The sequence below is a fragment of the Heloderma suspectum genome, chromosome 1, assembly GCF_057233095.1.
Source record: "Heloderma suspectum isolate Gila_16-S chromosome 1, 16-S_ref, whole genome shotgun sequence".
In the NCBI taxonomy this organism is placed as follows: Eukaryota; Metazoa; Chordata; class Lepidosauria; order Squamata; family Helodermatidae; genus Heloderma; species Heloderma suspectum.
The window spans coordinates 419,515,348-419,532,576 of record NC_139458.1 but is presented as its reverse complement, the minus strand read 5'-3'; the positions used below and the strand labels follow the sequence as shown (position 1 = coordinate 419,532,576).

Here is a 17,229-nt window from a genome sequence, read left to right as displayed (position 1 = left end):
ATTATGGAGCAGGGCCCCACAGGGGAAGTGAGTGGAAAACACCTGCAAGGGGGGGTGCACTCATACACACATGAGTGCTAGGACTGGGAGAGTGATCTGTTGCAGGTGCAGCTGGTTGTGAAGCAGTGGCCGGAGGTCATGCCTCCAGGGGGCACACAATTTCTCTAAAGCACCTGGCAGAAACTCTGAGTGGTCACTAATTTCTGTGTGTACCTACCCTTGCCATAAGGTCATCCACAGAAGTTCTTCTTCAAGTGCCTCCTCATTCTGAGGCTTGGAGGATGGTGACAAGAGAGAGGGCTTTTTCAGTGGTGGCCCCTGGTTCTGAAAGGCTCTCCCAAGGGAAGCTTACCTGGCACCCACACTGCTATCTATTCAGCACCAGGTTTTCTGTTCTCCCAGGCTTTTTCAACATTTTTGTATTTTCAGTGTTTAAGACCTACTATTTTTCTACTCTGAAGTAAATTCCACCATGATTACTGGAGCTTACAGCCTAGTAAGTTTTAATGCTCTGTGGTTTTAGCATCCAATTATAAGTGACATTGCAAACTATTTTTATCTTTGTTGTTAGGTGCCTTGAGCTCTTGAAATGAATGAACAAATGAATGCGATCTACCACTGGGCTGAACTATGGCCCTTCCCCTTGAAAGGAAGCCTTCCTTGTACATGACACTAAGTAGAAAAGATGTTCCAGATGTAGCCTTTTATGTTGTAACACAAAAACCATTCTAGAGGAGGAGGAGGAGGAGGAGATCAGGTGGAAATGGAACTTGATGGCTCCGTTTGCCTGTCCTGCAATTCTTGATGGACGCCAGCTGACCCTTACATTCCGTACTGCATGCCTCACATTTCTTTACAGCTCACTCCCAAGATGGCTATCAGAGATCTCTCACACATCACCACCTCCTTTCTTATTAGATGCACAGCTACAGGTATTCAGTGCTGCCATCTCACAATGTAGAGGGTGGGTCAGGAAGATTTACAGCTTGGAGAGGTGGTTTAAGGACAGAAGAAGAGCCATGCTGGATCAGACCAGGGATTCATCTAGTCCAGCGTTCACACAGGGACCAACCAGCTGTTGACCAGGAACCCACAAGCAGGACATGAGTGCAACAGCATCCTCCCACCCATGTTCCCCAGCTTATTACCTCTGGTACCGGGGGTAATATATAGCTAGGAATGTTGCAGGAGTCCTAGAGAGGGATAGAGTTTGGCAGCTTCTCCCCCACCCAACCCCCCAGCCTCCCAGACTCCAGTCCATGGACTGCCGCCCTTGCCAGACTCAAGACACGACGAGGCTCGTTCTGTTACATAAAGGGCCTTTTACGCAAATGGCGACCATAAAGCAGCCATTTACACAAGATTAGAGGGGTAAATGGACCATTTACGCCTGTAATCTTGAGTAAATGGCCATTTTACGGCCGCTATTTGCAGAAAAGACCCTTTACGTAAAAGAACAAGCTGCCATTTTTATGCAAAATGGTGGTTCGCTGAGGATCGGGCTGCTGCGTGCCGCTCGCCAGGCACCCACGGACTGCCCGGCGCTGCGGCTTGCTGCGCACAACGAGCAGTGGCAGGCAGCCAGCGGGGCTCCAGCAAGCAGCAAGCGAGGCGGGCTTGGGTGAGTCTGTCCATCCCTATAGATAGCCATTAGGACTAGTAGCCATTGATATCCTTATCCTCCATGAGTTTCTCCAATCCCCTTTTAAAGCTATCCAAAGTGGTGGCCATCACTACATCTTGTGGAAGTGAGTTCCATAGTTTAACTCTGTGCTGCGTGTGAAGAAGTCCTTCCCTTTATCTGTCCTGAATCTCCCACCAGTCAGCTTTATGGGATAACTCCATTGGGTTCTAGTATTGTGAGAGAGGGAGAAAAATCCCCCCCCACACTTTCTCCACACCACGCATAATTTTGTACACCTCTATCATGCCCCCCCTTACTCACCTTTTCTCCAAACTAAACAATCCCAGATGTTGTAGCCTTCCCTCACAGGGGAGTTGCTCCAGTCCCTTAATCATTTTACTTGTCCTTTTCTGCATCTTTTTCCTGCTCTACAATATCCTTTTTAGGTTCAGTGCCCAGAACTTTACACAGTATTCCAAGTGTGGTTGCACTACAGATTTTCATAAGGGCAGTATGATATTTGCAGTTTTATTTTCAGTTCTTTTTCTAATTATGGCTAACATAGAATTTACCTTTTTCACAGCAGCTACACAATGGGTCAACATCTTCACTGAGCTATCCACCACAACTCCAAAATCTCTGCCTTGGTCAGTCACTGCCAGCTCAGATCCCATCAGTGTATATACATGAAGTTAGGATTATTTGCCCCAACGTGCATCACTTTACACTTGCTTACATTGGGCTACACTTGTCATTTTAAAGCCCATTCCCACAGTCTGGAGATGTCATTTTGGGGCTCTTTGCAATCTGTTTTTGTTTTAGCCACCCTAAATAATTTGTTGACATCAGCAGACTTGGCCACCTCACTGTTCACTCCTAATTCCAGCTCATTTATGAACAGGTTAAAAATCACTAGTCCCAATACAGATCCCTGTGGGACCTCACCATTTACTTCCCTCCATTGGGGGAATTTACCATTTATTCCTACTCTCTGTTTTCTATTCATTAACCAGTCACTGATCTACATGAGGACGTCTCCTCTCATTCCATGACCACTAAGTTTTTCCAGGAGTCTTTGGTGAGGGATTTTATCAAAAGTCTTTTGGAAGTCCAAGCAAAGAATGTCTACCAGATCACCCCTGTCCATATGTTTGTTGACACTCTCAAAGAACTCTTATACCAACTTATGTCACATACATAGTTTGAAGACTCCATGCTTCAAAATCATGCATTGGTTTTCAGGTTTTGATTTACATTCCCTGTGATTTAAAGAGAAACGAATCTTGGACCATGGAAAATCTGGGGGAAACACAAAGGCATGGGAGTGGGGCAGGGGAAGAGGTTGGTGTTCACATACAGCAACTAAGATGCTGTAAGCAACCTTGAAATTCTTTCAAAACAAGAGAAAGTTTGCACTTAATCATCTTTTTTATTTCAAAAAAAGCCTTTAAAGCCATGCAAAATACTTTACTCCACCTATTCTCTCACCTCCATCTCCATCAACATCCAACTCCCTTGGGCTCCCCACTTAAGCATTACTGGAGGGCCAATATCAGTTTAGGAGAAAGTTAAAGCCTTCCCTAATTGGTTCAGCTTTTTAACCTGAAGCCTACTGGGTATTTTGTAGTCTTGATCTGAACCATGAAAACTCCAAGGCTTGCTTGAATTAATTGACCATGTTTGTAGGGGGGAACCTCTACAAATCACCTCCTCCATTAAGGTGTATTCAAACCTTTCAGACCTGATTCCTTATAGGATAGCATTGTGTCCTACTTTACAGAGGACAGTCTATTTGAAGGTATCCCCTACTCCTCTACCGCAAGAGCTGAACAGTCCAAGGCTAGAGTTTAAAACTAAGGAACACTAAGAAGGGAAAGCAGAGGTCCTGAAGTTCACCAGCAGCAGACTGAGCAGGTGCATAGCTCACCTGATCAACATCTTCCCCACTATGGTGAAATGTCCTCTATTTCTATTTAAATTATAGTCAATGGAGGCTGGTGGTTCTGATGTCAGCAGGGCATCCGCTCCAGGTTTCAGTCGGAACCTGTCAGAACTCTAAAGGAGCTATCCAAGGTGCTGAGCCTATTTTGGGGACAGGGATCTGCACCTTGGATAGCTCCTTGAGAGTCCTGACTGGTTCTCACTGAAACCCAGAGTGGATTCACTGCCCCACTGATGTCGGAGCCACCAGCCTCTACTGCTTATAGTCATTATTTATAAATTTCCCTCTATACGTATAAAACTACCATATACAAATATTATGCAAATATATGTGCTCTTTTGTCCTCTGTTTTGAGGATGCATTTTCTCCCTTATGCAAGTGGCCACCCTAATGATAAGCAAGTCTCCGCTTTGAAAGCCATACAGGCGGCTGGAGGGAAATGCTGTTTTGAAAGAACTGGAGATTATTAGAGACAGAGATAAGGGAGTCTGCATGCACATTTGTTAGGGCTGGGGCAATTATATTTTTCAGTCCCTTAATCCTTGCGTTGAATTTTGGTCAGTGAAAATGGTTCAAATCTCTCTATTAATTTCTCATGTAATGTCCTAGATTAGAGATGCTGGAATAACAGGGAAGCCCACGAAGAAGCGGGGGGAAGGCTGCAGATGAAGCGGTCAATATTTATTATCAGTTGAGGATACTGTACACATTTTGAGCTATGCGCTTTTGGTAAAATAAATAAATAAGATACTAAAAGATAAATAATATCAATCCAGCTGTTGCCATAAATTGCCGAAGGTATCTTAAGAATTACGTGTAACATGCAGCTTTGTTTCTTTCATGGGAGATCAGAGTTGCATGAGGAAATGAAAGGATTATCCCAAATCTCAGGATATTCAGTAGATGTTCAACAGCAAAGCTAGGTTTAGTAATCTAGTTCCCTGAGAAAGGGTTGAGTCCAGTGGATTCCTATCCAGTGTTGGGTTAACGTAAGTCCCATTCATTTCAATGGGTCTACTCTAAGTAGGACTGTCATTCGAGACAACCCTATAAATTGCAAAGTGGAGACGGTGTGCTTTGCAAAAGAGAAGTAATAGGAGGGAGAGAATACTTAACCCTAACCCTGCTGCCCATTGGGTTTCCCTCTGCTGGGGTTCCAGACAAGTGTTTGCCAGGTTGCATGGAAAAACAGTTGGGGGGAGGGGCAAAAGAAAAATTAGCAGGCAGGGGAGGGCTGAAACACAGACCCCACTGCTTTTCCTTTGCAAATTATGCCTTTCTGCTGCCACTTTGCAGCTGTTCAACAGCAACTCGGGTTCCCAGACCCGGGTCGTACTCCAAATTCAATTTGGCCATTGAATCAAGGAAGGACTATAGACTAAATCAGGGGCAGGCCACACACACCCAAGTTGCCTTTTTATTGTTGCTGTTGTTCCCCCTGCCACCCCACCCCCAAGTTGCCAAAATCGCCACCGACAAATTGCAGCCGAAATTCACTGGTAGCAAAAAAAAAAAAAAAAAGCTGGATTTTTACTGTAAAATAAGGTGCAAATTCGTGTCACTCTGCTGCAAATTGCAGCAGGGGTGACAGTCGGAAATTGCCCCCCTCCCCCAAGCCCTGGAAGTTGTCCACTCCTGGGCTAAATGCTATACTCCGTGACCATAGAACTTTGTAATCTTTGATATTTGTGGCTAGCCGTGTGCTTTTAAATTATATTCCTGTAGTCTGAGGACTAACGGATAGACAGTGAGAGCCATTATGGTTGCAAAGAGACTTATACTGCAATCTTGGATGGATAAACACCCACCATCTATTATTCAGTAGTCTGAAGATCTTACTGACCTCTCTACATTTGAACACATATACTGTAGTCGTCAATCTCATTTGGCTACCTATTCAGATATAAAGACTGCTTCTACTAGAGCATTGAAATTGTGTTATGTTATTGTGAATTGAGGCTGTTTCTTCTGTTTTCTTTTTTGTTTGTTTTTGTTTCGCTTATTAAATTAAAAATACATGTTTAAAATTTGTTTTTTTCAAACAAAAACAAAAAGCACATAGAACTTGGATAAGAAGACAATACTTAAACACAAGAACATGTTCGTTACATGGTAATTCAAGCCTGACAGTCTCCTTTTAACAATTTTGATCCTGCGGGATATTTAACATGGACAGAGAATACTACTGACACTGTTCACTGACAGTGAAATGAGTTGCTGATATACAAACTGCAGCCATCAGCGTACATGCCCCGGTTTTGTTCCACTGGGGCTCTAAGACTATGCTGGAAAATGGAGTTCAAAGACTGCAGGCATGAGCTGTAATGTTATGCAATAGATAGCAAGAAGTTCACATTTCAGTCACCCCACACAGATTTAAGTGCAGAATGGATGGAGAAGCAAAAGAAAAGGGAATTTTAAAACAATATTGGAGAGAAAAGTTGATTCACAATCACTTTTTGGAAAGAAATCTGTGCTCTGAGGAGATAAAAGTGAAGATCCATCCATCAGCCAAGACTGCTGAGGCAAGAACTGCAGTAATTCAAGAAACAATTAGCTGTCACTCCTAAGGGGAAGCAGACTGTGAAAAGTAGTTAGATGGTGATATGATCTTTGTATTATGAGTGGCTTTGCAGGGGAAATTCTCACTTCTGGGGGCAAGGGAACCGAGAGCCAATCCTGCATAAGGGCCGAATCATATGGCCATTTTTAGTCGTCAGAATCCATTCGTTCCAATTGCAAGCCATGTGATGGATAACCCGTGGCGGTGGATCCAACATGCACTCACTACTCGACACCTTTCTGAACCCAGTGGAGGCTGGTGACTCCAATGTCAGTGGGGCATTAGATCTGCTCCAGGTTTCAGTCAAAACTCTAAAGGAGCTCTCCAAGGTGTTTAAGGACATGGTAGCTGCATGCGGACGATAATGCTACACCACAGTTTAGCACTATAGAAACAAGCCAGGGCAAGACGTGGGCTTGTGCACCCCCTCTTTCCCTTTCCTCCTCTGGTGCAGCCAAGAGGGGGAGATTGGAAACTTTTGCTTCTGTTTCCAGCTAACCATTTGTCCAAACTGAGAACGGAAGTTAGTGTTAACTATGGCGTAGGGAAATGACCCAAGATTGTAATCCACAATTCCAGGTTGGCTGGTTTCCTTAAACCAGTCTTCCCCAACCCAGTGCCCAGTGTTGATTGCAACTCCCATCATTCCCAGCCAACATGGCCATTGGGAATGATGGGAGTTGCAGTACAACACATCTGGAGGGCACCAGGTTGGGGAAGGCTAATACTAACCACAGTTCTTGGCTCAGAAAAGGTAAGTAACTGTGGTTAGCTGAAAACGGAAGCAAAAGCTTCTGACCTCCTCCTCCCAGTCACACAAAAGGAGGAGAGCCATACTTTAACATTACATCCATCAAACCTATGAACCAGGCTGATGAGTTTGGTTGTGCTGGACCTATCACAAGATGGGGAAGTTAAGGCAACTGAACTTCCTCAAGGCACAAAGGCACATACATACCCATCATGATATCATACCGATGGACATGGTTGTGTGACTGAGTATGATTTGTGGGATACAGTTTGTGAGTCAGAGCTGCCACAATATAGTGGTTAACTTGGCAGAGTAGGAAGTTGTTGTTCAGTCGTTCAGTCGTGTCCGACTCTTCGTGACCCCATGGACCATAGCACGCCAGGCCTTCCTGTTAGCCTTGTGATACGTTCCATGGGGTTTTCTTGGCAAGAATACTGGAGTGGGTTGCCATTTCCTTCTCCAGTGGACCACATTTTGTCAGAACTCTCTGCCATGACCTGTCCATCTTGGGTGGCCCTGCACGGCATAGCTTATGGCTTCACTGAGTTACGCAAGCCCCTTCGCCACAACAAGGCAGTGATCCATGAAGGGGAGAGTAGGAAGACCTGGGTTCAAATCTTCACTCAGACAGAAAGCATGCTGAGTTGCTCTCTCTCAGCCTGGCCTATCTCAGAAGATGGTTGTGAAGATGAAATCAAGGTGGATATGTATCTCCATGAAGGAAGGATGCATAATAATAACCTTGTGGTCCGTGCACACCCCTAATGAATACACTATCCATTGCTAATTGCTGTTGCTACTTAGGAACACAAGTGCTCCCTTTTACCAAGTGAGGCCCCAGCTCCCCCGGGTTTCAAACAAGCCTTACCTGGGGATCCTAGGATTGAACCTAGGATGTTCTGGATGCAAAGCATGTGTTCTACCACTGAGCTGTGCCCCCTCCTCTAATTGGTCTGAGAGAAACTGTAGCATCCAAGTCCTCTTCCTGCAAGTAAGACCTCTCCAACTGAGGGGATGGTGGGAGGTGGTATAATTGCAGTGCCAATATGTGCTACTTTGGGTGTCCATCAGGTGTATCAGAATGACACCATCAAGGAGAGGTGAAGAACTGGAATAATCCTTTAATGTGCCTCCTTCAAAACTAAAGTAACTTTACATCAATGAAGCAGACTGGCATCAAAACATAAAGCATTTATTTTGAGTAGTGCACTTCCTTGGCGTGGAAGTTCAGTTCCTTTCGGCCAAACAGTGAGCCAAATCTAATTTGTTTTTATTATGCTATACTTAAATACATAAAATATGCATTTTTCTTCCACTTTCAGGATATTTTTCCTCACCAAAGTAAGAATCATCCCCAAAGGAGCTTTCTCAGGATTTTCTGAAGTTGAAAAAATGTATGTACTTCCACCTTTGCTCAATATTTCTATTTTATACAAGGTTTTCTATGGCTCTTGGCTTAGTTTGGGGTTATCGTTTCTCTCTCTCCTAGGCTTGCACTATGCGTTAATTAAGCTATCAGATCATGGTCCCATCGGATCATGCTTTTCATCCAGTTAAAGATCTGTGAAAAGAGAGGAGGGCAGGAAACCAATCTTCCAAAGCAATGTTATCGCATTTACGTCTGTACAAAACAGGGTTTTCAATAAGAGAGTTGATCAGAACACACTTAAGAAGCAAACGCTGTAAGAAATCATAACAGAGGTGAAGAATACTGTGAGCTGGCCAAGGGCTGACTCACTTCCACAGTTGGATCTTGTTTCATTCATTCATTCAGTGCCAGCTCCAGGTTTGAGGGGGTCCTGGGAAAAGTAACTTCTGGTGGTACCCTCTTACATGGGCAGAGACCCTAAGGCTTATTTAGCAGTGCTGGTAGCAGTAGTACTTAAAGGAAGCTGGGAGCTGCCATTTAAATTTCTCACAATGCATCTGACATAGTGCCACTCCAGGGCATTGTGGGAAATTAAAATGGAGGTTCACAGACTCAGCTGCACACTATGGAGGGCCTGGGACAGGTTAGGAATACAGGAACATAGGAAGCTGCCTTACGGACCATAGGTCCTTTTAGCCCAGTATTGTCAACACCGACTGGCTGCAGCCCGCCAGGGTTCCAGGCAAGAATTTTTCTGGAGTTGCTGGGGATATAACCTGGGACCTTCCGCATGCAAAGCATGTGCTCCGCCACTGAGCCACAGCCCCTCTCCATAACTGTGGTAGGCCCCACTGGCGTACTGAGGGCCTGGGGCCCCAGCAGCTGCACTAGGATGCCTGGTGCTTAATCTGATGCCAGGCCTGCACTCATTCATGCAGCTACAGAAGGATCTTAAACCGATCTTAAACGGCAGGGATATGGTTCAGTGATGAAGCGGTACATTTGGAAATGCTCATCCTGACAGTCCCCATAGTCACACCCCCAAGGTGAGTCCAAAAATGCAGGCAGCTGTGTTGATGCATGTGGCGGGGGTGGGGGGGGCTCTTCTGTACAGCGAATGCATCTTAATTGCCCATTCAAGAACAAGCCACCTGAAAAGACTTTGCACTTTAACAGGAAACAATATGTTGTTGCTGGGAAAATCCATCCCTCCCCAGCTCTAAGCTGCTAAGCTCAGAGGGAACAGGGAAACCTGCGGAGGGGGGGTGGATGATGTCAGCATCCCTGCTAATCCAAAAGTTCTGCCACTTCGACACTCTGAGCCCTGGGGAGGCTACATGCTTTGTGTGTAGAAGGTTCCAAGCTCTCTGTTCTCTCCTTCCCCTCTTAATTTGTGCCAAGACCTCAGACAGGTGCTGTAGGAGACTGATTTTGGAATCATCTTCCACCCCTATACAAGAATTCTACACACACACACACACACACACACACACAAATCCACACACCCAACAACCCAGGAATCTTGAGTCTCTTCGCGGAGGATTCCAATCTCACACACAAATCCACACACCCAACAACCCAGGAATCTTGAGTCTCTTCGCGGAGGATTCCAATCTACCAACACTGATCATGCATTCCTAGCTATTGTCCTGACATAGTACTTCTGACATAGAGTAGCAAGGCCATTTGGCCTCAAGCAAGCCAATGGAAATGGTCTAGCAAGAACCTTTTGCAAAACCATTTGATGCTGAGTAAGGGGTACAACCTCTCTGAGGAACACTCTTAGCATGCAAGGGTGAGGAAGCTGGAGGAGGGGCCCATGACCCTTGCTTATGTATCTTCCGCCTGTGTGGGTCCTACAGGGCTTAGCTGGACAAAAACATGAGGGAAAAAAATTGAATTGAACAACATGCTTTAGTTAGAACCACAGTTATGTAGAGCAATTAGCCATTGCCCATCTAGGCCTAAGGGTGCAATCCTATGCATGTTTAGACGGAAAAAAGTCCTGGGGGTTGTAGGATGTTTTTCTGTCCAAATACACATAGGATTGCACCCTCAGAGTATAAGCAGTCTATTTCGGGGGGCGGGGGCAGAAGGTAAATCAGGATCGGCTAGTAGATCTCTTGGTGATTTGCAGTAGATCAGCATGGATTTCTGACTCGCAGTGACTCTCCCCACTGTGCCCTACCCCAGTTAACTTAAACTGTGGAAATGACAAAAGCTTCTGTTTACCAGGGACAGATACTTTTGTGAAAGGACTGTGAGTCCAGCTCAGTTCTGGTACCCAAAATGAATCCCTACGCTAATCAGCCGCTTGGAAGCACCGTATCTTTTATTTTAAATGTGTCTTTTGTCATTCTACATGTATGTATGTATGTATTTAAAAGTTTTTTAATAGTGCCATCCTGAAAATTTTGATTCTTCCATTTTCAGCATTTTGTGTGGGGTTGGGGGCAAAACAAAAACTCTGGTGAAAGAGGCTGGGAGAGGTGAGAATTTTGGAAAATTTTCTCCTTGGGGAGGGGAACAGGGTTTCCACATACCTTTTTAAGTATAAGCAATTCTTGAGGGGTCTTCTTTCTTTTCCTTTTAAAAAAAAACACCCCCTGCACTTGCAGGAGCCCAGGTCACTTCTCAGCCTGGGAGTTCTTTCTGAACTTCCAGGAGACCATGTGACCTCACCCTCTCCAATAGGCATTCAGGAAGAACCCCAGCTGGAGAAGAGTCCTGGGCTCCTGCAAGTGCAGGGGGTGTTTAAAAAAATAAAAAAGAAGACCCCTTTCGGATTGCCTACACTTAAAAAGAGATGTGGAAACCCTGTCCCACTCCACAAGGAGAAAATTCTCTGAAATTCTCCCCTTCCCTGCGAAAGAGGCAGAAAAAAAGCCTCTTTCACAGGGAGAGAAAAAGTTCCTGAAAATAGAGGCAGGATTTGACACAGCATTTTTAACCCACTTCATTGCCCTCACAAGGTGGCTTATTATAAAAACATGAACATACAAATTACAATTAAATACACACAGCAGCAGCTAATGATTTTTAAGCATCAAATGCAGACTGGTCTGGAATAAATGTGTCTTCAGGGTTGTTGTTTTTTAAGCCAGCAGAGATGAAGCCATACATATCTCCTTGAGGAAGGAGTTCCAAAGATGTGAGGCCACCACTGAGAAAGCCCTGTTCCCAGTACCAACCAGCCTAATGGCTCTTGCTGGTGAACCAGAGAATAGGGCCTCTGATGCTGATCTTAATGTTTGGGCAGCCTCATACAGGTGTATTTGGTCCTTCAGATAATGTGGCCCCAAACCATTTAGGGCATTAAAGGCCAAAGCCTGCAACTTGAATTGGGCCTGGAAACCAAGAGGCAGCCAATGTAAATTATACAAAATAGTATATTATCTGAACACCTAGCTCCCACAAAGATTCTAGCTGCTGCATTCTGTACCAGTTGCACCTTTGGAATTATCTTCAAGGGCAGCCCCACACAGAGTGCATTACAGTAATCTAATCTGGAGGTAAGCAGGGCATGTGTCACTGTGGCTAGGTCAGCTTACTCTAGATAGGGCCACAGCTGCTAAACCGGCCTATGCTGGCAAAAAGCACTCCTGGCAGCTGATGTCACCTGCACCTCTATAGACAGCACGGAGTCCAAAAGCATATATATTTTTAAATGTAAGTGTGTCTCAGGATTCTAGTAAAGCAGAAAGACAATCCCCCAAACCCAATGTCAGCCTACCCCTGCTCTATTTAACACAAGACTGATGCAACCAAAGAGAACTATGAAATTCTTGCTTGCAAAACTTTTATAATCAGCCAGCCCAAACCTTCTTCTGGCTCATCAAGGTGCTGGACTGTTCAGAGTTACTTCTCTGCAGCCAACTTTGGTCCCAAAGCAACAGGGCAACAGCAGCAATGGCAAACATGAACTGCAGCCAGTAGGACATCTCCCTCATACCATGTGATGAGAGTGGCCAGAGTTATTATTCAGTTCCGCAGCATTTGGACCCTCAGCAGAACAAGCTGGCTGACCCTCCTCCTAGCTCTCCTGAGTGGCTGCCCTACAGGGCCAAGGGAGCCATCCTATGGCCCCTAAGCACTGTCTGAGGGTAGTGGGGATTCCCCCTTCAAGGTCGGAGACAGCGCTTCGACCTCAGAAGGGGGAGCCGGAGATCCGGCCCCTCACAGCCGGTGGAGAAAGAACCGCACCAGCTGGCCTCCGATGTTGAAAAATGGACCTTGGAGAGGGAACAAAGGGGGCATTCTGGTGAGTGAGGAGGGAAGGAGACCCGAGAGGCCAGGATACAAGCTATTCTGAGACTCTTCTAGCCTCCTTCTGAAGCACTGTTACTAGACAGGCAAAAAAGCCCGTCTAGCGAAAAATGCAGGGCAGGCAGACAGGGAGGTGAGGATCACCTCGCCTCTCCACCTGCCCTTCCATTTTCAGCCCAGCAGGGCATTAGATACATGGAATCCTCCGAGTTCAGAGGCTTCCATCCTGTGAGGGTGCAACCCATAGGACTGCACCCTCAAGCACCCAGTTCATGGGGGCTACATTTCCACAAGGGCTCAACACTTCACCCCAGACACCTGCCCCCCAACCCACCCAACCTTCATGCATACATCCCTCATAATACAATGCTGCTTCAAACCCTGTGGGAGAATCAGCTGGAATGTTGGTTTTTTTTCCAATGCAAAAAAACTTTCCTCCATGGAAAAGTCATTTCTCCTCACACAATGAAGTTTTCTATCAAACTCTCTTTTCTGTAGATTGGCACTGCAAATGGGTCCTTGAGAGCCTATTTGAGGCCTCCTTCCCTCTCACAGACATGAAATTTTTAATTCACTAAACCTCTGCAGCAAATAGATCCATTGTGGGAATATATATTGTATTTCAGCTTTGTGCTAACACAGTGTGCTGTATGTGTATTGAAGTATCTCATTTGTATACTTTAGGCAAAATACATTTTACCACATGGAGGCATCACATTATTAATAGCTGCTTCCTTTAAATAGCCTACCATTGACTTTAATCTTGTTTTTTTGTACATGATCTTATGGGGCGGAGGGAAGAAGCTCACACAAGGGGGCTCCTGTTTTATATGCAAATATATCACTTGATTATATAGTTTGTGTCCCTACATCATCATGAATATTTCCAATGAATGTTTTATGGGTTATATTTTTGATTTGTGAGCTATTTCACATTTCATTGCTACTTCTCATCCGCAGATGCTGCCAATGCTGATTGGTCTCATTTGCATATTCATCACGCATACACCCCATTTTCATAGCTGCTATATTCTAAACTGTTTCCCCACAGAGTTGCCACAGCACAGCGCAATATTTTCAAATGAAAGTCACTTCTACTGTTTAGCATTTGTTTTGGCTTTTTGTCTGTCGATTAACAGCATTTGTCAGTTTTGTCACAAACTCCCTTCCCAGTCAACACTCCCTCTCTTTCACACATTATACAAGGCGGACATATGGTTTCCAGGTAATGAAAGACAATATAAGCAGTTTACAGGTGGGCTCAGCAGTCATCTTCTCACTCCAGTGAGCCTTGGGGGATTTGCAGTAAAGCCCAGGCATTTGGCTGCCTAAGATAGTGTAGCAAATGGTGTCCTCCCCTAGACAAGGTGCATAGCTGCAGTCATCTTCTCCAGCCTCACTTCCCCCTCAAGCTCAGAGGAAGACAAAGATGCAGAGGAGGCATCCCTTGGGGAGTCATCGTCGCCTGCTTCTGGAACTCCCAGGCCAGGCGACATTGTTTAACAGACTCCTAAGACTCAAAAGTCACATTCACAGCCTCCAATACCCCAGCATTGTAGGAACCACTGACTGCAGAATTGGGGGTTGCACTAACAGCATGACTAGAGCAGCCAGCCTTCACAAGGCCTCCAAGGGCCTCTGCATCTTGCTGAGACAACAGGTCTTCTTTGTGTGGGTGGGAACTCTCCAGCCCTTAGAAAGTGCTCTGTCTAAGGTTCTGGCAGGCCCTACCTCTCATGACCCTGCAGTACCTGCTGCAACTCTGCCCTACCAGTGAGGGCCTCTGCTTCCCCTCAAGTAGTGACAGGGCAGGACCAAAGGCCAGCCAAGTTATTTTGGCACCCGAGACAGAGTATCTCCTCCTCTATGACAGTAAAAATAAAGCAACTTCAATTAAATACAGGGCACTTTTCCGCCCTTCCTTGACACCCAAAATCAACTGCTGGAAGCAGCCACTTCACTCTGCCTAAGGGCAATGCTGGCCCTGATTTATGAGGCCAGTTTATGAGCCTCTCTGCCTATCCCTTTGGTAGCCAAAGTATGAGAGAGAGCCATTCTGTTGTGCGATACAGTGCATATCCAGCATCACCTCACTTCCATGACTCAGTGTGGTTTTGCCTCTAGTCTTCTGAGTAAAGGAGCAGGCAGCAGCACAGTTCTTGAGATGCAGGCAGTGAAGACCATATGTCCTCATTCACACATGTATGAGCATTTGCGTATGTAAACATGTATCTGACAAAGCTGGAAATAATATAAGGATCTTTTGCAGAGGTGTGGGGGGTGCATGGTAGATCATGCACAGTACTTTTAGGGATGTTGTGGGAGTCTATGAGGGTGGGGTGGAGTCTGATGGACTCCCCTTCGCCCACCCTTCTGGACCCCACTCGCTGAACCATGGGGTGCTTGTGGACTCACTCGGCGAGCACCCTACAGCTTGGTGAGCACCTGACATCTGCCCATCCTTCCTAGTGAGCCACCACTGTGCACAACAATGGCGGCCCAGGCATTTCTGGGTATGTAACATTGCATACTTCACATCCACTGAAGACCCATTTACACAACGTTACATAAAAGGGGCCTTTATGCCTGCCCAAGTATGCAACATTACCTACCCAGAAGTGCCTGAGCCACCACTGTTGTGCACAATGGTGATTCGCTAGGGAGGACGGGCAGCCCCACAGTTTCGTCAGGCACTCGCTGGGCTGGAATGAAGCTTGCACAGCACCGCAAGCAGGGGCGGGTGGTTGCCAGTGCCTTGGCAAGCACCCAACAAAGCCAGGCGCAGACGAGTCCATCCATCCCTACTTTTGACAAAATGCAAAAATTAGCTGAAGGACACTGGCAGTCAAAACATGGAAGTTTTATTTTACCATAACCGTTTACAGAAAGCAAATGATTTATTAGTATACCCGACCCCTACCACTGGATGAGGGTGGCCATGTCTCCCACTTTACAGAAAACAGTCCTCCATTTCAAGATGCCCTCTATTTGAAGGGCTGCCCAGTTCAAGGCTGGTTTAAAGATAAAGATCCATAAGAAGGAAGTCCTTGAAGTGGCCCATCAAGAACAGTAAGCACCTGGACTGAGGAGGAGGCACACAATCCTCCTCACCATGCTGAGATATACTGTATTTAAATTTAAATTATAGCCGTTATATATAAATTTGTGTGTGTGTGAACATTTTATGCAAATCTGTGTCCTCTTTTGCCCTCTTCTTCAATGATACATTTCCTCTTTGAGGGCGATGGATTTAGGATTGTAGAGTCCATGATGGATGGACTCTACAATGGACTGGCTAACAGCTATGATAGAGAAAGAAAAGATGGAGGCGGGGAGTTGTGGCCATTTCATCAAATAAAAACGGAGGGTGCTAAGGAAATGGAGGGCTGGGAAAGCTAAATGCAACAAGGGGCTCTTCGAGTTTCAGTGGCAATAGATGAGCTACGCAAGGGGCAGAATGAATAGATTAAGAGAAGTTTCAGGAGGAAGGGGAAGAAATAAAGCGAAAAGAAAGGAAAGGTTCCTCCTGTGCAAGCACCGGGTCATTACTGACCCCTAGAGGGACGCCGCTTGCACTGGCGTTTTCATGGCAGACTATAGCAGGGTGGTTGGCCATTGCCTTCCCCAGTCGTGACTACCTTTCCCCCAGCAAGCTGGGTACTCATTTTACTGACCTCGGAAGGATGGAGGGCTGAGTCGAACTGAGCCAGCTACCTGAGACCAAGCTTCCGCTGGGATCGAACTCAGGTCATGGGGAGAGTTTTGGTTGCAATACTGCCGCCTACCACTCTGCGCCACACAAGGCTCTTAAAATGATGCTGTGCCCAACGTGGCAGCAGCATCATTTTAAGATAAATGCATCATTTTAAATAAAGCGAAAGCAGGTATATTTACCTTATTTCAAAGGAAGCAACACACAAGGGATGTTACTTCCTTGTTGGCCATAATTGCTTGGAAAGCCCCAGCAGGCACAGACTGCCCTGGCATTGGTCAGCCTTTGGGCACAATATTTGGCCTCAAGTCAAGATGGAACTCTAATGTATCTCAAGATGGTGAGAGTCTTGAGGGAAAAGTAGATGAGGAGGAGATTGAACAGTTGGCAAAGCCATTATTAGGTAGGGACGGGGGAGAAATCCTCCATGGACTCCAGTGAGGCCGGATTCAAAAGAATCCGCCCCCCCCCCCGGAGTCCGTGGAGGACCAGAAGACTTATCTTGGCCTCCACGAGGAATCCTCACCAGCCGGATCCTCCCTGCCACCCGGCTCCAAAGTGCCAGTGATACGGCCGCCATTGCCATATCACTCGTGGGCCGGATTGACTGCAGCCGCAAATGGACACCATTTGCGGCCTCAGTCAATCCAGCCCACCAGCGATACAGCAATGGTGGCCGTATCACTGAAACTTCGGAGCCGGACGGTAGCTCCATGGACTCGCCACAGAGCAGAGCCGGCTGGTAAGGATTCCAGGGGGGAGGGACGGATCGCCTCCCCCCCCCCACAGACCCCTGCAGAGTCCATGTAAGGGGGTTTCATACACCCCTATTATTAGGTACCCTGGAGCCATGCAAAAAAAAAAAAACAAGTGCAGAATGCAGCTCAAACCTAGAATTTGGAATGGAGAGACCTGGAGCAAAGCTTCTGCTTGGATTCTGATGACTCTGAGGAAAATAACAAACCTGGAGTGAGGTGAAGGAACTTAAGAAAGCAGGCAGAA

General features: G+C 46.1%; 1 protein-coding gene across 2 annotated transcripts in view; it reads left to right on the top strand.

Annotated features, from left to right (window-relative positions):
- Positions 1-17,229, top strand: part of FSHR (follicle stimulating hormone receptor) — a 157,421-nt gene that overhangs the window by 39,771 nt on the left and 100,421 nt on the right. The window contains exon 2 of one of the 2 annotated variants that reach the window (XM_084829212.1): positions 8,203-8,274. The exons of the other annotated variant lie outside the window; for it this stretch is intronic. Coding sequence (XP_084685338.1) covers positions 8,203-8,274 — 72 coding nt within the window. The remainder of the gene's footprint in view (positions 1-8,202; positions 8,275-17,229) is intronic. 2 annotated transcript variants of the gene reach the window in all.